General features: G+C 39.0%; 1 protein-coding gene across 2 annotated transcripts in view; it reads left to right on the top strand.

Moving 5' to 3' along the window:
- The window catches only part of MAN2B2 (mannosidase alpha class 2B member 2), a 29,238-nt gene extending 10,259 nt beyond the window's left edge, over positions 1 to 18,979 (top strand). For both annotated transcript variants that reach the window (XM_069856358.1, XM_069856359.1), the window contains exons 7-19: positions 3,030 to 3,228; positions 6,456 to 6,646; positions 8,027 to 8,213; positions 9,073 to 9,206; positions 10,913 to 11,169; positions 12,562 to 12,753; positions 13,669 to 13,921; positions 14,026 to 14,136; positions 14,249 to 14,441; positions 15,102 to 15,254; positions 15,609 to 15,721; positions 17,747 to 17,864; positions 18,744 to 18,979. In XM_069856358.1, the coding sequence (XP_069712459.1) occupies positions 3,030 to 3,228; positions 6,456 to 6,646; positions 8,027 to 8,213; positions 9,073 to 9,206; positions 10,913 to 11,169; positions 12,562 to 12,753; positions 13,669 to 13,921; positions 14,026 to 14,136; positions 14,249 to 14,441; positions 15,102 to 15,254; positions 15,609 to 15,721; positions 17,747 to 17,864; positions 18,744 to 18,838 (2,196 nt within the window). In that variant the 3' untranslated portion in view covers positions 18,839 to 18,979. The remainder of the gene's footprint in view (positions 1 to 3,029; positions 3,229 to 6,455; positions 6,647 to 8,026; positions 8,214 to 9,072; positions 9,207 to 10,912; positions 11,170 to 12,561; positions 12,754 to 13,668; positions 13,922 to 14,025; positions 14,137 to 14,248; positions 14,442 to 15,101; positions 15,255 to 15,608; positions 15,722 to 17,746; positions 17,865 to 18,743) is intronic.
- The last annotated feature ends 257 nt before the right edge of the window (positions 18,980 to 19,236 follow it).

Below are 19,236 nucleotides of genomic sequence, written 5' to 3' on the forward strand. Positions count from 1 at the left end.
GTGACCAGCAGGTCCAGGGAGGTTATTCTCCCTCTGTGCTCGGCACTGGTGAGACGGCACCTCAAATCCTGTGTTCAGTTCTGAGCCCCTCACCACAAGAAGGATGTTGAGGCTCTGGAGCGAGTCCAGAGAAGAGCAATGAAGTCTTATGAGGAGCGGCTGAGAGAGCTGGGGTTGTTTAGCCTGGAGAAGAGGAGGCTGAGGGGAGACCTCATTGCTGTCTACAACTACCTGAAAGGAGGTTTTGGAGAGGAGGGAGCTGGAGTATGTGGGGTCCAAATGTCTGTTAGTAATAGTTTTTAAAAACTAAGACTTTCTTGTACAGTCTGCTGGCTGTCTACAGTGTCTTCCACCCAGTTTAAAGTAAAAACAAATGTGACAAAATTGTAAAGGCAACCTCTTGTTAAACTATATGTTGCAATATTGCCTCCTTTTTTCTCTACTTTTGTCTGTTTAAATGGTCGTTTTACGTAGCTATGTTAATAAAACTGATAGCATTACAAGAAGATGTATTACTCATTAGATAGTTAAGGTCTTCTCTAACTGATGTGTAATCACTTTATTTCTGTTTTACTTAGAAACATAACCATACCCCAACTTGGTCATCCAGACACTTTTTTTCAGTACTATGCTGTGTTAATTATGTCCTGCACGTACACATAGCACTGGTATGCTCTTGCTATTATTAAGTCCTTAGTAAATAATAACTTTGCCTAAGTGAAATGTACAGTCTGGTTTTTAATTTTGATGGATATTGTAGGTCTTGTTATTACAATATTGAAGGATGATGTGTGTTCTTAAGGTGGCTATTTCTGTTGTTGCAAAGAGAACAAACATTTTCTGACTGATGCAGCTTTGAGTCACCAATTTGTTTTGCTCCTGCATTTGTTATGCTGTTGCTTATATTTTTAGTGGTATTTTAAGAGGCTGACTGGAGAAAGGGGATTTAATACTCTGTAGTAGTGCTATAGTGAAAGTTATGCTGGAATGGGGTGGAGGGTGTTTTGAATAGTATGAATAAATTCCAAACATCTAGATCCAAACCTGCAGTTTTGCAGTAATGTAAGAAAACTTCAGTCCTTGACGTCTAGATTTGTGTGCTTGTGATAATGAGCTTTAGACAAAGTCACGGAAGTTTGTTACTCTTTCATAGTGCTATGTAAACAAGTAAAGAGAAATAGATACACAGATACTGCTGTAGCTAAGCTTATTATTTTTTTTGTAATTACAAATAGTTTGGAACACTTGGATTTTTTTGTTTTTAATCCTTCAGTTAAAGAATCAGGAAATACACACCTTGGCAGTTGAGGTTAGACCTCACGTCTAGACTGCTGGCAGTTTTGTGATGAGTTATGTGGACAAACAAGTGTTCGTTCATGAGCTGAAGCACATAGTTGCACAAGAGGAGGCATTGGGCTGTTAGGCAATGTAGAAGTTCAAACCTGCCTCTCTAGAGGCCATAGCAGCAGATGTAGGAGGGGGGTTTGAATTGCCTTAAGGGCTGGAAGTGATCCTTGAGATGTTTTTTGGCCTGTGTGGTTGAACTAACTGTACAGTGATATATAGCATGTCTGAGTGAAGTTTGGTTTAGATACTGAGTGGATGTGATGACTAACTACAGCAGGTTCTCCTGGATATCCTTGTTATACAGAGCCGCAGTGCTCCTGAGCTGCCACGTTCTGTGTCAGTATAAATGGAGTCTACCAGTCCAGCACATCCCCGACTGTGGTGCAAAGTGTCTGCTTTTTATGAGGAAGTCTTCTTCGATCATGAGTTGCAAGTAGTGCTGTATAACTATGTAGTAGTTTTAACTGGTTAACATATTACTTTTTCCCCATAAATTTAACTGGATTCAACATTAGGAGGTCCATTTTGTACTGACTGCTATACTTTTTGGTATTTGTTTGATATACTTCAGTAGCACATTCCGGTTTGAAGTTGTTTTCTGATTTCTGCTATATGCATGCAGACAATCTCAGAAAAAAAGCTCTCCTCTGAGTTCAGCTGAATACGTGAGTTGAATGGGTTCAGCTCATCAGGCTAAACTCCTTGAGCTCATCAAGTAGAGGTCGGGGTGGAAGATGGGATTGCAGAGAAAATAGAGCCTCCTTGGCCATTTCTTCAAGCATCTGCTAAGCTTTGAAGGCAAATTGCTGAGAGCATCTTCATTTTGAAAATGAGATCAGGATTGATTTCTGCAATTTTTTCTATCTCAAGCACAGAGACATGAGGATGCATTAAGCTGGTGGCAGTGTTGGAAGGCCTGGGTTAGACATTTTTATGTGGACAAGGTTTCTTAGCATATTATTGTGCTTCAGATCGATGCCTATACTGTAATGCTGATACTATAAGAGTACGCATGGTGCCATGGCTGACTGATCAGCTATTGTAGTTGAACAAAGCATGATTACTTATGTCTTTTTCTAAGTGTTTGTACGTGCAGGTAGTCTGTATTGAGATGCCTTCGACAGAAGGCAAAAGTGAAGCATGCTCCAAAAAGAGGCTTCAATACACAGTGTCACCTCTCTTAACTTTTTGGATTAGCATCAGAAGTAAGAAGTCTGCTGTCATGATGGGGTGTCAGCAACACTGTAGGACACTTGTACTACAGGAATCTCTGTCCAGATTGTTTTGTTTCAGATCGTGTCCTCAGCACTTTTCTAAAGCTGTAAGCATTCTTAAAAATAAGAACTTAAGTATTTTCTGCTAAGTGGGAGAAATGCAGTGTGAAGAGAAACAAAGGTTGTCTTTCCAGGCATGTATGCATGCATTTTTTTCCAATCGCTACCATACAATTTCATGCTCACAATATGGTGTGTCAACACACTTCTCCCTGCCTGTAGTGGTGGTTGGTTATCAGCTGATCTGTGTGAGTAACCTATACCCATTCTTGACATTTTGTAGCAAATAACTTTTATATGGGTAGTCAAGATCAAAAGAAATACCACTTTGACTGACTAGTCTTAAAAAAGATCCTTCTAAATTACATGACCCAAAGTCATTTGCCTGTTCCATTTTTGGAATTTCAGGGCTGTGACAAGCAGTTCTTTAATGCATCTGTTCAATACTCCAACATGGACCTGTTGTTGGATTATATTAACAAGCATTCTGAAGAGTTTGGAGTGACTGTCCAGTATGCCACTGTTGGTGATTACTTCCACGCAGTTTATAGAAGAAATTTTACTTGGGAAATCCGAGACTCTCAAGACTTTCTTCCATATTCAACAGGTAATTAAGTCCACAACTGCACAATGTCTGCCTAAAATGTATGCATTTAAAATTTTAATAAAGGGAAGCTGAGAAAATGGGAAATAAGAGGACAGACACCATCTGCTTGTAACATTTATTTACACTAGCAAGTGTCATCAAACAGACAAGTTGATCCCAGCTTAGTGATATAACAAGTATGATAGGGCAGTGATTGGAATATTTCTTTGGAAGTGTTGGAAGCAATGGATGGAGGAAGAGACCATGAAAGAAAGAATATAGAAATAGGCAAACTTGGCAAGAAATCTAACTTGATGTTTTTGGTTTACTGTCTTTGATTTACAATAGAGTGGAAAAGAAGGCTAAACATAAGGTAAGTTATTGTGTGTAAGGTCATCCAAATTTTTTGACCTGAATGATACTGCGCTAATCAGGTTCTATTACAGCGAAATCAACAAGCAACGAGATAAACCTTTAGGGCTGGGGCACCTGGCTGAAATTCAGTGAGATATTTCAGTGAACAGATGAAGGAAAAAAAGGCAGCAAAGTATGGAACACGCTACAAACTGGTTAGCAGACAGTAGAGGCAGCAAAAATGCTTCACAGAGGTGTACTAGCACAAGTAATACAAGGAGTCTCTCATGATTTTGGAGATGTCCTGTCTGAACTATGTAAAGCTGTGTTCCTAGAACTCATTCTGCTTCAAATATAGGTTTTTATTGTTTGTTTCGTGTTTAGACATTTCATGTGAAGTCATTCTTTTCTCTGCCTCCCACACATTAGCATGCACGAATAACCTGTACTCTTCTAGGCAGTCTGCAGTATCAGATTTGCAGGTTACACCTCTCCTCTTCCCCAAAAATGAGCTGTAGTAAGGACACATTGCTCCCACATCTAGGGAACATAACAGAAACTGATAAACTAAAAGATACCTAGAAGCCAGTGAATGCATGGCCAAAGAGAGCCATGTCCCATTGTTACTGTTTAAACAAACTGGATTATGGAGTAATCTGTGACTGTCTGGATGACAAGCAAGGCAAATAACCAAGAGACCAAGGCAATCTGAAAGTTCTGGGATTACGTCTTTGTTGGAACAGGAGTGGTCAAGGTGAAACAGTTGGTGCCAAGGATTTGATGTCCACACCCTCTGCAACTCTAGGAAAATTGGATATAATCTGATCATATGGATGGAATGCCCGTTAATGCTTGTTAAATACCATCAGGAATCCAGTGTGTGAACTCTAGAACTAGTCTTTTATGTAAAGCAAAGCTTGCTATGTAAGACTGACTGGTAGATTGACTTCCAAAGCTTGTTCCTTGTCCAAATAAAACACTAGTGTAGATGAAGCTCTGAAGTCTCTTGTAGCTATAGGAGAAAGTCTTGTCTTTTTCATTAAAGAGAATGGATTTGTTTGAGGGCGGGCAGGTTTTATAACTGAAGTCTCAAAAAGTAAAAATACTGCCCGTATTTCTGAAATTTCATCGTATGATGTGACAAATTAATTGCAGCTGCTTGATGCTTGCTTGCTTCTTACTTGCTGCACTACCTCAGCTTTTCAAGCAGATTTGAAAAATATTGGGAAGGTATGAAAGAAAGCATGCCATACCGAATGTCCCTTTAGTACTTTTCCCCAGTAAATTAGCCTTTTTAGGCCTCATCAAAGTACACAGAGAGAAGACACAGACAGCTTCTTAGTTTCTAAACTCATTAATTTGTTTCATTTCCTGTATTATCATGAAAAATCATTGTTATCATTAAAATACCTTTATATACATAATTGTAGCTACCACTACTTCATCACATTTTTTGGCACTGTGGATGTATATCTCAGACTATTACAATCCATATTTAGCTTATGCATCTGGTATTCTGTAAAGTGTATGTTAACTTTTACGTTAGTAAAAATACTTGTTGCTTCCCGTGAATCATTGCCTGGACTGATCCCTTCCTCACTCAGCTCCCTCTAGGGATCATGTCATATCTAACAACTTGCTGGTAAATGCACTGCCAATTTTAAGTGCTGAGATCCTTTTACATCTGGGCTCTTACCTGTATCTTTTGGTGTACTTTACAGGCAGTAGTCGATTGCCATTAGATTGCGTAATAGCAGCACCTTCAATTTTCCATGTGGATGCCCACACATAGTTGCAATTTCTTCCCCCAAACAGCTGACTGTACCTTGCAATTGCAGTATAGAATTGAGTGCGCTTTCTCCCACATACTATTTTGCTTCTTGATGATTAATCCCCTCTTATTCTTTCCATGCCATTTTATTGTGAGTCATTCATTGGGCTCGGTGTCACTTCTGACATATGCCTTGGAAACTCAAGTTTTAAGTCCCAGAAAAGCATTTCCTTTTTCTGCTCTACATTCATTGAACGTGCTAGTATGCATATGTGACTTCTGCTTGTAACCTTGAAAACCGAAATAGAATTAATTCCATTTGAACTTCTAGAATTTTCAGACCAAAAAGAATTTGTCCTGGAGTTTTTGATTAAAAGATCCAACTTTCTAATTATTGCCTTTGACTCTAAGCTGACAGCAGATTGTTGTGGTTGCATATATGCACTTTGTAAAGCACCTTCTGCAGCTTCTGTCTAGAAAAACTATTTACCAGTGGTATATTTTTTTAAAAAATTCCCCTCAAAACAAAAAAATGCTAAGTAGAGATGTGGACATTTTAAAAACAAATACTTGTTTTCCTAGTTTACTCTGTGGGATGCTGGAACATACTAGCACAAATCAGTGGAAAGTACTTCAACGGTTAACCACTTGAGGGCATCTTTTGATGCGATTTGAAGTACTGCAAGTAGTTTGGAGTCATCACATCACTGTTTCCACTCCATTTTGAGGAATTTAAGATAAATCCCTTTGACTAAAAGAGGGGAAAGTAGAGAGCTTGTATCAAGCAGTAACCAAGCATTGCAATTCACTCTCTTTGTTCATGAGTAATATAATATGCTGCACTGAAAATTCCCAAGTTGTTTTTTGTGCAAATACATTAACACAGCCAATGACAGCTTTGCATCAGTGCTCAGTTTCTAGGCCTGTCGGAAAGATTGTAGTTTTCTGAAGTGCGTGTTTATGGCTGCGTTTCTTTGTAGGGCCTGTTCCATTTGATGGTTGATGTGTAAACTCACAGCAGGTTTCATGTAAGAAGCTGTACAGTTGGTGTCTAATGAATAACAAAGAATTGAAAACTGAAATGGTGTTTTGACACACGTTGCCTCTGTTCAACTCCTAACAGAGCCATTTCAAGCATGGACTGGGTTTTATACTTCTCGGAGCACATTAAAAGGAATCGCAAGGAAAGCAAGTTCACTGCTTTATGCTGGAGAGTCCTTTTTCACACTGTATGTCCGGAAACATCCAACAACTTCTATTTGCAAATATGAAGCCTTAAAGCAACTTCAGAGCCTTAGATGGGCAGTCTCAGAGGTAAAGACTGAATTATTCTTTGATTTGACTGAAAATATTTATTGCCCAAAGGCAAAGCTTTGCTTAAGCGTTTCAGCTGGAGTGTCTTGAAGTGGCTTTTATGTTTTTAGGAATTACTTTCCCCTTTAGGAAGTCATAAGTGATAATATAGCAATTTTTCAGAAAAATGTCTTGAAACATGACTCAAGCCCCTTAGCTATGCATTTAAGTCATAATTACCAAAAAACATTTTCTCCAGCTGATAAAAGAGCATGTGGCTTCAAACTTTGTGTATGCAATTCCTTTTCTTAATGTTCATTCTACTCTTTACAAAATAGTTTTTAAGAATAAAATAAATAAACTGAACTGACTGAAAACTACTGATAATCTCTACTTCTGCGCGTTAGAAGAGGAAGGACAGATTTGTTTCTTCAGAGCTCAGCAACTTAGTGATCAGCCTTACACCATTAACAAACCTTGGTGCTTTTGCTGGTAATAAATATTTTGTCAGCTAAATTATGGACTAGATCTTAGTAGGAATTAAAAGACCTGTCTCTTTTTTTTTTTTTTGGTAACTTGTATTTTTTGTTTCTTCTAAGTGTGTAACTTATTATTTTCTAAATACTAAAAGGTCTGACAAAAAGAAAAAGAAGGCAAAACTTACCCTATAGTTCAGGAACCAAGAGTGGGATGGGAGAGACAGAGATGATTGTAGGACATGTCTCACTGTGGCAGGTTAGAACAAGGCCAAACTCTTATCACTCCACTCAGTAGTGGATGTGTGTTCAAATGCAGACATTTTCTTGCCCTTGCTTAGAAAATGTTGGTTTGCACCAGTCCACAACACTTTGTCTGTGAAGCAGTTTTTAGCTAGTAACAACATCACTGCACTTCAGCACCCACCCTATTCACCAGACCTGACTCCCTCAACCCAAAGATCAAGTCTGTGCTCAAAGGAACCTATTTTTTGTTGTTAGACAATGTGAAAACCAAAATTGACAGAGTTCCTCAACAGCCTTTCAGAAATTGATCTGTGGAACTGCTTTGAATGTTGGCAGCATTGTATGCAGCTGTGTGTCAACTCAGAAGGAATTATTTTGAAGGAGATTGTAGTTGATTTTCTTAATTTTTTAACTAAAGGCAGTTACAGACACAGTCTGGGTTTTATTGTGTATCTAGAGGGAAGTCTGATAGCATCTTTCTTTGACCATTGCATTCTGTATGTAATAACTTGGAATAGGCAAAATGTGAATCTGTGAATATAGCTGTAATAGGTTATTATTTTAAATTATATTTTAGGCTATATAAGTCTGAAGGTTAGTGGGCCATGTTAATACAAATGCAAACTTGAAGTTGTCATCCTGTTGCATTGTGACCTGTCAAACTACTCTTAAATGTTAGGTCCAGCACCATGATGGCATAACAGGCACAGAGTCTCCTAAGGTGAAGGACATGTACATGAGTAACTTGGTGTATGGAATGTTCAACGTAAAGAAGCTAATGGCTTCCATAATCCTTGACATGAGCAGTTCGAAGAAGAATGGAGACGTCTATTCTTCTGTTTACAATAAAGACTCAGGAATGCCAGGTACTTTTTAACACAGCTTTTCCAATTTTCAGACTAACTTATGAAAGCCATCGTGTTTTCCTCCAAAATAATCAACGTACTATGTGCCACCTAAGTTCTTTTTCGCCTTATGAGACCTGCCAGAACTGAGGCAAACTCAGATGAATTTGCGCTCTCAGATCTCAAGCATCTGAAACAAACACCTTTAAAATTATGTTAGGCAGAGACCTACCCCAGTGCATGTATTAGACCTGGCTTCTACATTCAGACCCAAGCTTTATAATGGAGGGAAGGAAGGGGTGCTAATCACAGTAGTTACTAAACTAACCTTACTATGCAACAGAAAATTACACCATAAGAAGTGCAATCACAGTTAAGAGATGGTCTTGCAGCTTGTGTAAAAAATGTAAAAGAATTTTTAAGGAGTCTATTCTAAAGTCCTTTTATCTTTACTTTGGAAACTTGTGGAGCTGTCAAATGTAAGTAGTGCCGTGGGATGTGCAACAGACTGATTTGGTTTTTTACAGGGTTTGGGTTTTTTTAGATTAAACTTCTCATTTGATCTTCTGTATAACTCTGTTAAAGGTAATACAGCATGACAATGAGTTGTGGTAAGCTGCTTATTTTCACTACATGCACTTACATTCAACTCAGGTGTCATTTTCTGAATACCCAGTCTCTTTTTATTGGCTAAAGAATAGAAGAATAATGCAGAAGGGGCTTTAATGAAGTTATAAAATGTTTTCCTTTCTTCAATCATGAAGTGTTGCTCTGGGGTTTTATGTTAAAATTTCATAAGATGGTTGTACCTAGGCAGAATTCTCAAATACTTTTTAATATCACATTTTAGTGACTGATAGTTTTGTTTGTGTGCACAAAGGTGCTACAAGTGTTGAACAATATGTGGTTGTCTATAATCCACTGGCATGGAACATCACTACCTTTGTCATGGTTTCTGTCAGCCACTTGGAAATGAGTGTATATGATGAATTGGGACATTCTGTACCAGCACAGGTACTTCAACTTTGTTTCTTTCTGTTGCTTTCCTTTCACTTCTCAGTTTCTAATGACTTAATTCCTTCTGTCAAAGTGTGGTAATATATATGTAGTATTGTAGTATTCAGTGAAAACAAGTATTAGTTCAAACTGGGACTTCTCAGATTTTCCTGGTCCTCCTTCAAGTGATTTTTTTTTTTTAACTGCCTGTTCTCTGAACTAGAATTTTTTAATCTTAATGTCTAAAAGGGCTTTCTATTTTTCTGGTATGTTTAGTTTGTCTTTTGCATGCCTGCTGTGTGTGACCAGATGCTTCTTAACTTGCTTTTATTTCCTGTTATCTGTGGCTTATGACTATTGCCATGCAACAAGGCGCATTTTAGTCAGGTAATGATACACACAGCGATCTCCTGTTCCTGCACATATACGTGATAGTGGCATAAGACCATACTGCCTTTATCTGGAAGCCATCAGTCTTTTTGGTTAGCACATGGTCACGCTTACCTGTCAGCCACCCACCTCTCAGAAGTCCTGCCATCTGAATTGCTTCAGCCGTGTAAGATAAAAGAATGAGATTGATATGTAAAAGAATTAGATCTATATGTATTAAAGGATTTATTTCAGGATTTAGGATGCCCTTTTTAAAAAGACAAACTTCTCTGTTCCAGAGTTGGTCTGTACTCTTTTCTGCTAGAAGTTATCTATATATGCATGTGGGTAGTCACTTGAGGCTAAAGGAAATCTTTTTACCAGTAATGAGGAGGTGGTTTGGGGTCTTTTTCTTCCAGTATATACTGTTCAAAAGTACATTCATACCACACACACTTTCCTTTTAAGAGAAAGACATCCTTAGCTCAAAACCCTGATGTGAGTATGAGTCTCAGAGGAACTGAGACTTGGCGAATGCTCTGCCACCTTCTTCACTGTATGCGAGTTGTATAGTGAGGGAAGGGAACGAGGGGAGGCTCCGTTGATACCACTAAGGTTAGGAGGTCTGTGATGTGGGTAGCTGGGCATATGCCAGTCCACAGTGTGAAGGTTCAGACAGCTCACTTGAACTTCTGGTGAGTTGTAACTAACCTCTTTGTCCATATAATCTGTTCAATATTTCTCTAGTCCCATTATATTCCCCCAAACCAAAAGTAGTACTAAATTATATAATGTTAATGGGCAGGATACATATAACTGAAAGATCATTACAAACTGTTGTTTAAGGTATTTTGATGCTAAGTAACGCTGGTGTTCTGTTTATTGTTCAAAATTATGCCACGTGCTTCTACCTCCCTCTCTGTGTGCCTTGCTGAAGGTGAGGGCACATCTGGATGCTTCCTCTTCTTGCCATGAATTTTCTCATACTTGCGCTAGTCACTTCTCTGATGTTTCAGTCTCTCTTCTGTCATTTGACTGATTAGTTTAATTTGTGATTATTTCTGGTCATATAGACATTTTGCAATGCTATCTTAAGATTCCATGTTCATATTAAAATAAGATTTAACTCTGTAATTTGCTTAGCAACCCTCTTTACTTCACAGAAAGTCTAAGCTTAATAGAAGCTCTCTAAACTCCCAATTAAAATCAGCAAATATTTACATTATAGTTGAGAATTATAAGAATGACATGTTTAGAAACTTACTTTTGTAATTTAGAGCTTACAACACATGAAGATAGTTGCCTTGCTGATTAATTTTCTGTAACGGAGCTCTGTTGTGTATGTTAACATACAGGTTCAAAGCTCGGTGGAGTCCAATTCTACCTACGATCTCTATATTCTAGTTGCAATAAGTGGTCTGAGCTACAGAAAATACAGTGTTAAACCCTCGCATGGTAAACAGTCCACATTTGTTGGAAAATCCGTCAGGTATAAGCGAAAAGACATAACTCATGCAGATCAACAAAGGCAACAATTGCTTCCTGTGATTAACAACTGCTACCAGATCTTGTTTGACCAAAATACAAATCTAATGCACAGCATTACGGAGAGGTGAGGTTGCCTACTTGTTTTTAATAATGTTTCCAGTTGTGTAAAACCCTTTGTAAAAATAAGTCCAGGGACTGATTTATGTGTTCAAATTCTGAGACTTAACTAATGAGATGTTCTCTACAGTTATTCTTTTTTATCTCCAGTTCACATGCCCTCCTTTCTACAAGAAACATTGACTCTAGCCTAGGTGTGATTCCATACTATTTCTGTAGTGTTGTTGCCCTGTTTAACCATGCAATCGGTCTAAGATGACATATCACAGCATTAACTAGTAGATAAGCAGAATCTCATTGTACTTTGGTTCTGAAGAGGGTTATGAATGTGTGTTTGTATTAAAAATAAAAAATGTAAGAACATACACTGTAGTTATATGATGAGCGTGAAGGAATAAAGCAAGAGCTTTCTCTTACTAATCAGTAGTGTTTTGCAAGTCCTATGTCACTGTTTCTGTGGTAGAAAACTACAAACCTTTTTGAAAGGAAATATGTCGCTAAGGAGTTTCTATGTAATCAGGCAAATAAAGTGGAAAACCAGTCAAGACTGAGGTGAGATTTGGGGTCTGCAGATTGTCTTTCTTGGCTGATGCAAACTGGCCCAATTCCTTCAGCTTCAGTATTGCTGTGCTGCTTTTTGCCTGCTCAGAACTCAAACTGTCCGCGATCTGCTGATGGAAGATTTGACCCTTTTGGCATTGGCCTAGTTACTTCTAGATCTCTTTCACCTTTGTGTTTTTCTTCATAATTCTGCCTCCTAAAGCAAGAACGTGTTGTCCAGTATAGTTCAGGATTAATTAATCAGCTTTAATAACATAGATGTGCCTTAATTAAGAGCCATGGAGTAAGTACTTCGTCAGAGTGCCTCCAGCTCCTAATTGTATCCTGATTCCATGAGGAATATAATAAGAAATACAATGAGGAAGAACAAAAATCCTAATTCAAATCCCAGTGTTCTCCATCCTGTTCTGACAGGCAACAAGAGCTGGAATTAAGCACGTAAGAGAAACGGAATAGTCACTTTCTTTACAAGCCTTCAGGCAAGCTTGGAATGTTTGAGTTTCAGGAAGTTTGCTTTCAAAATGGGAGGAAAGGTTAAAAAAGGTGTAGCAACTCAAAACAGTGAGCTAATGTGGGTATTTTTTCTGTCCTGAGATGTTTTTATTTAAAGAAGGTATAAAACTACATAGAATCTCCATTTATTTGCACACTGACAGATATCTTGACAGGAAGATCTTTTAATTCTCTGCCACCTTCATTTCCCAAATCTTATAAAATCAGCTATTCACATTTTTTTTCTTATGTTCCCAGACTCATTCGCATTGCAGTTCAGCTTTGCATGTTATGTACAAAATATGTTTGTAAGCAATATAATTTTTCGTCTTCTGTGGATTCACAGGGAGACTAACCAGACTGTCCAGCTGACCCAAGAGTTCCTTGAGTACCATGTGAATGGAGACATAAGGAAAGGACCCATTTCAGATAACTACTTATTTGCCCCAAATGCTTCGGCTGTTCCAGTATCAAAAGCAGTGGAACTGGAAGTGGTTTCTGGAAGCTTGATGACAGAGATTCGGCAGTATTTCTACAGGTACAACAGCTTCGTTTCACTGGAATGTTTAATTCTCCGTATGAGATTTATTCTGTGTAGTCGCGTCTAAATAGTGAGTTCTGTGTACTGTTTAGATTTTAGAATAAACAACTATCATTCATCTGCTAAATGCAGTGCTGAGGAAACATCTCCTTTAAATAGCACATGTTGCTGCAGGGAGGGATGTGAAGACCTTTCAGAATTATTTCTTGAGGTTTGCTTTGAGGTGCATCTTCTGTTGGGATCCTGGTTCCATACAGTTCAGTTTAAAATGTAGCTAATGTTTTCTTACATGGGTGGAATTTGGGTATATCGGTTCATTTTTATAACTGTGAATATCTTCTGTACAAGTGAATTAGAGTATGCGCAAGGACAGTCTGCCCCTTGATGAAGTAGCTACTTTTCTGTGTTTAAATTATATTAGTCTATAATCCCTTCACCCTTTTCTGAATCTGGTTGGTTGATTGAAGCCTTTGACTTTACATGGCATTGTACAAGGATTGTGGTTGAGAAAGGCCTTTGGAAAACAGTGGAATTCTTGCATCAAAATTAATGTTACCCAGATTGAAAAATACATATTCTGTAGAATGTAAGTGGATTGCTTAGGGAGTCATACTTATTCTATAATTTTTTGTTAATGTTGAGAAAGACAGAGCCTCTTTAATCAAATGAAGAGCCCTCTTTACACTTGCAGCTCTAAAGAAAATTGTAGGATATAATTTACTCTAGCTGAATATCTGTACATTTGAAAATTAGATTTAAATTAAAAATAATTGTACGTGTACATGAAACGTAGAAAATAGGCAAGAAAGTTGTCTGTGTAAGATGACATTGTGAATGATTTGCAAGTCTTGACATAACCAATTCAGTTCTCCACTTTATAAGCTCTTTATATCTTTCCTCTCATTTTTACAGTAACGCTACTGCCGAGGATTATGTGTATGCAGCATATACCAGGATGTATACAGCACCAGAAGGCTATGATGGGAAGTTGCTTTGCCACAGAATAGAGCAAGAATACAGAGTTGGACCTTTGGAGTTAAATCGTGAAGCAATTCTAAGAATGAGCACAAATTTGAACACCAGGCAGCTACTCTACACTGACAACAATGGATATCAGATTCAGAAAAGACCATTCAAGGCATATGTGAATAACACAGTGGCTCGGGTGAGTACAAAGGTGTAACCCAGAGTCAGTTTTGTCTTACCTTCATTCTCCGTTATTGTTACCTAAGTTAATATTCTCACTGATGTTATACTATCTGTTTTCAGAACTATTATCCTATGGCCCAGACTGCCTACATTGAAGATAATACCACAAGGCTGATGCTGCTTGCAGAAAGAGCTCATGGTGTCTCAAGTCAAGGAAATGGACAAGTGGAGGTAATACAGAAATTTTTTTTTTTTCCTGAAAGAGCATAATTTCATGGCTGCTGATAATATAAAAAAACCATGATGCCTGATTACTCTTGTGACATTTACCTTCCCAATACAGGTGATGCTTCACAGGAGACTATGGAACAACCTTCAGTGGGACCTGAATTACAATCTCACTTTGAATGACTCTTCAGTGGTTCACCCTGTGATTTGGCTTATTTTAGGACCCCAGGCTGTAACCAATGTTTTCTATCAGACAAGTAGACTGGCATTAGAACACAGGCCAGTGGTAATGTTTGGAGAATTATCAGGTAACTCATTCCGTCTCCTGTACTATCTTTAGCATCTGAATGTCTTATTTATTTTGTTCCGATATATACTGTTGAGTTTGTAAATGCAGACTTCAAGCCTTCTGTGTGGCAAAGTTAGTACACAGTGAGTTAGGAGGCACATTTAGAGCCTGCTAATTACTTTGCATTAATTTCTAACATGGATGTTGTCCAAATGTATGAAATGTTTCTCTTGTTATGTAATTATCTCTACTTTCAGAGGAGAATAAATTTAAAGCATCTAATGAGAACAAAATGTCCACACAGGGAATTAGTGCAAAGTAGCTAGTGTATCATATATCAGCTTCCAAGATGCTGAGTCCTTAATGACCATTTTTGAGTCATTCTTTTGAAAATATTTGTTTGACTTATTAACTAGAACTGAAGCGGGGTGTTGGAATAGCAACTTCAAGCTGCATTGAAGTTTGCTTTATGGGAAGCTTTAATGTACTTCTCCAGCATTTAAAATCATGCTGTTTTCTGCTTTCTATCTCAGAAGGCCTTGGAGGAGAAAGCATAGCATTTGCTTTGCATCTGCCTTTGCAGAAAAAGCAAAAATCTCTTCACCCTTCCACAGTACCCTTGCCAGACCTGTGTGTCTGATGGATGTTTGATGTTTACTTTGTTTCACTTTACACAAAGGAGATAAACCAAAGCTACCTGGACAACTTCAGCTAAATGAGGTCCCTGGTTCACCTGTAACACTCCCACCTAATCTTCATCTCCAGACTCTGAGCATTCCAGGGTGGAGGTACAGCTCGAATCATGCAGAGCAGGTCCACAGCATCCGCATGGGTAGGTGCTTTCAGAAGGGTGGCTGATTGTTACACTTAAAGAAGCTGGCTTTCTTTTCTTTGTCCTCTATGGCTAGTACTTGTATTTATTCTAAATTCCTGTACTAAGAAAGTTAATGGTACCGTATGATTGCTCTGCTCAAATAGTAGAATGTTTCTCTTGCATGAGTTTGTCATGCCTGTTAGCGTCATACCTGTCAACCATGAGAGCTGAGTATTTCCTGTTGTTAAGTCCTTTAGCTAATTTTAAAAAATGGGAATTAATTTCAAATTATGAGAGTGTAAAGCTAAAAAAAAGTTGAAAAATTGACTTTCTCTTTAAAGTAAGATAATGTTTACATTTTTTCTCTTAAAGGTAAGTGGAAGCAAGGCGATGCAGACTTCAGTCGTGTTCTGCTAAGAATTAGGCACCTGTATGAAGTCGGAGAGGATCCTGTGCTGTCTCAACCTGTGATGGTGAATCTGAAGGTAAATTCAATCCTTCAAGACTGAATGCCACTTGAGGTGTTGTTGCTCTACAGAGAACTGGTCTCTGTGTGATAGATACTCCACAAAGGATCATAGAATCATAGAATAGTTAGAGTTGGAAGGGAACTTAAAGATCATCCATTTCCAACCCCCCTGCCATGGGCAGGGACATCCCACTACATCAGGCTGCTCAAAGTCCCATCCAGCCTGGCCTTGAACACATCCAAGGATGGGGCAGCCACAGCTTCCCTGGGGCAACCTGTGTCAGTGCCTCACCACTCTCATAGTGAAGATATTCTTCCTTACATCAAGTCTATATCTGCCCCTCTCAGTTCATACCCATTCCCCTCGTCCTATTGCTACAAGCCTTCGTAAACAGTCCCTCCCCAATTTCTTGTAGCCTCTTCAGGTACTGGAAGGTTGCTATAAGGTCTCCTCAGAGCCTTCTCCAGTCTGAACCTCAACTCTTTCAGCCTGTCCTCGTATTAGAGGTGCTCCAGCCCTCTGATTGTCCTTGTGGCCCTCATCTGGACCTCTTCCAACAGTTCCATATCCTTCTTATTTAGAGGATTCCAGACTGGACACAATACTCCAGGTGGGGTCTCAAGAGAGGAATAGAGGGGCACAATCACCTCCCTCAGCCTACTGGCCACGCTTCTTTTGATGCAGCCCCAGATACAATTGGTTTTCTACAGTGCGAGCCCCCATTGCCGGCTCATGTCAAACTTCTCACCAACCAGCACCTCCAATTCATTCTCTGCAGGGCAGCTCTCAATCACATCATCCCCCAGCCCCTATTGAAATCAAGGATTGCTCCAGCCAGGATGTAGGACCTTGCACTTGGCATTGTTGAACCTCATGAGGTTCTCACAGGCCCACTCCTCCAGCCTGTCCAGGTCCCTCTGGATGACATTCCGTCCTTCAGTGTGGCAACTGCACCACTCAGCTTGGTGTCATCTGCAAACTTGCTGAGGGTGCACTCGATCTCGCTGTCTGTGTCATTGATGAAGACACTCAACATCACTGGTCCCAGTACGGACCCCTGGAGACACCACTTGTCACGGATCTCCATCTGGACATTGAGCCATTGACCAGTACTCTTTGAATACAACCATCCAACCAATTTCTTATCCACCGAACTGTCCCCCCATGAAATCCATATCTCTCCAATTTAGGGACAAGGATGTTGTGGAGGACTGTGTCAAAGGCGTTACAAAAGTCCAGATAGATCACATCTGTTGGTTTTCCTGTTTCCACTGCTGTGGTTACCCCATCATAGAAAGCCACTAGGTTAGTGAGACAGAACTTGCCCCTGGTGAAGTCATGCTGGCTGCCATTAATCACCTCCCCATCCTCCACGTGCTTTAGCAGAGCTTCTAGGAGGATACCAAAATACTAGTATACATTTAACCTCTCTGCAAATCAGCAGCTGTTGCTTCAGATTAAATTGCTGTAGGCACAGCATGAATATCTGTGTAGATATCCGTAGGACTGGTCTTCCAGGACACTTCCTGCAGTACCTTAACCAGTTCAGAGAGAGCTTTGCTGTTTCTTTAATTACTGAGTTGTACTTACAGTTAATGAAATGTGGACAGCGTTAAGGGAAACAAACTTTTTTTTCCCTCTAGATTTTTTTATAATATATGGTAAGTTTTATTACTTTAAAATATGAAATCTTGATTATGATGACAGACACATGGGGAACAAAATGCAGGTTTCTCTGTTTTGTTTTTTTAAGCACAGTGTGAGTTTCAGCTCTTGAATGGAAAGACTAGTAAGCTATGAACTTTGCTGAAACAGAGGAAGCTCTCAGCACCTCAGCTTCTTGGTTTGAAGCCTGGTGAATCTGTATTTGCCCTTATGTTGAATGACCTAGCAGATTTTTAAAATCTTTGCTGCTCTGTTTAAAAGATCAATGCTAGAGAGAAAACTCCTGCTCTGACCTAAGTGTGTACTAGACCCAGGAGTCTGATGCTATTTACAATAAATCGTGATTTGATACCTTGTGTTTTCTTTACTCAACAGTCTTTGCTAAAAGGATTAGGAACAGTGATCCTAGTGGAAGAGCGATCACTCACAGGCACCTGGGATGTTAATGCTTTGAAGCGGTGGAAATGGAGGAATGCACAATACCCAAGCAAAAGTAAGTGCCAAGAAGCCACAATACTCAGGAAGGTTGGTGTCTGTATTGTTGTTGACTGTTAAACCCTAATAAATGGTCTAATTAAAAATATAAAAATATTTGCAAGATTAAAAACGTGTTATTCATCTATATGACAGACCTAATATCTGGCAGAGACTGCAAGCAGTAACATTTAGCAAAGATTCCTCGCAAGTACTGGCCTGCTGTATTTCTCTGATGGCTTGAAATCTCTCCAGTTATCTTTGTCATGAGAGAAGTAACTACTTTATGAATTCACACTTGTGACACAGATTAATTTTGTTAGATGCTGATGAGTTGTGTTGATCTAAGCTTAAGCCTGTGCTGCAGAAAAACAGACAGCTGCAGTGAAAAACCCCCACTGTAATCAGCTTAAATGACTGTGTGGATATGATTCAAGTTAGGGCTGACATTCAAGTCAAATGCTGTGGGTGACCTCATTTCACTTCTCATTCCAGTCAGTTGTCTGGCCATTGTCCCTACTGTCACTTAGATCCATAATGTGCCTTGTAAAAAGGTTGCAGCGGTTATGGGCTGGGCTAGGTGGGAGCTGAGAGCTCTGCTTGACCTGCAGCTAGGAACTTGCTTGCTGTTTACTCATGATAAAGAAAAGGTGCGTGGCTGGCGAGTTGATCACATTTTCTGTGTGAGTCAGCGTGTGAGAAGTAGATGGATTGTTGTATATTTTAATGTTACGAATGGACGCATCTTAGGCTCCTTAATTTCAGCCTTAAGGAGGAGAATCTGCTCGAACACCAGCTTTCAAGGAAGGGATGAGTTAAAACTGTTGAGATAGAATCATAGGAACATTTGAGTAAAGCTTCTTCTGGAATAAACTACTAACATTTTTGTGTTTTACAGGGTTCTCCAACAGTACAGAGACCTCAGAAAACTGTATGGTAACTGTTCATCCGATGGAAATAAGGACTTTCTTTGTATATTTTCAAGGTCAATAAAGTTTGATATAGTATTCCAGAAGTGAATATGTAATAACAGTGAATTTTTGCTTGAAGACATGAGTGATGACTTTGAAAAACATTTTACTGCTGTTAACGAAGGAAATAGTAATTTTGGAATAAACTCTAAATTTAATTAAAGTATTGGCCTGAGTTGTGGGTATTTTTTGTTGGTTAATCATTTACAACTTTTTTTTTTTTCTGAAACAATTTCAGTTCAAAAAATACAGAAATGACCTTGATTGAAGGAATGACCTTGACCAGAAATGACCGCACTGCAAGCATGTTGAACATTCTTGTGCTTGCTGTGGGTGGTTCTAAAGTGATTGCTTTTATGGGGCTTCACTGTTGAGCACTGACAAGGTCATATTAGTCCCACAGTCTTGTATTGTCTTTCT

This window comes from Phaenicophaeus curvirostris, chromosome 4, assembly GCF_032191515.1.
Source record: "Phaenicophaeus curvirostris isolate KB17595 chromosome 4, BPBGC_Pcur_1.0, whole genome shotgun sequence".
Classification (NCBI taxonomy): Eukaryota; Metazoa; Chordata; class Aves; order Cuculiformes; family Cuculidae; genus Phaenicophaeus; species Phaenicophaeus curvirostris.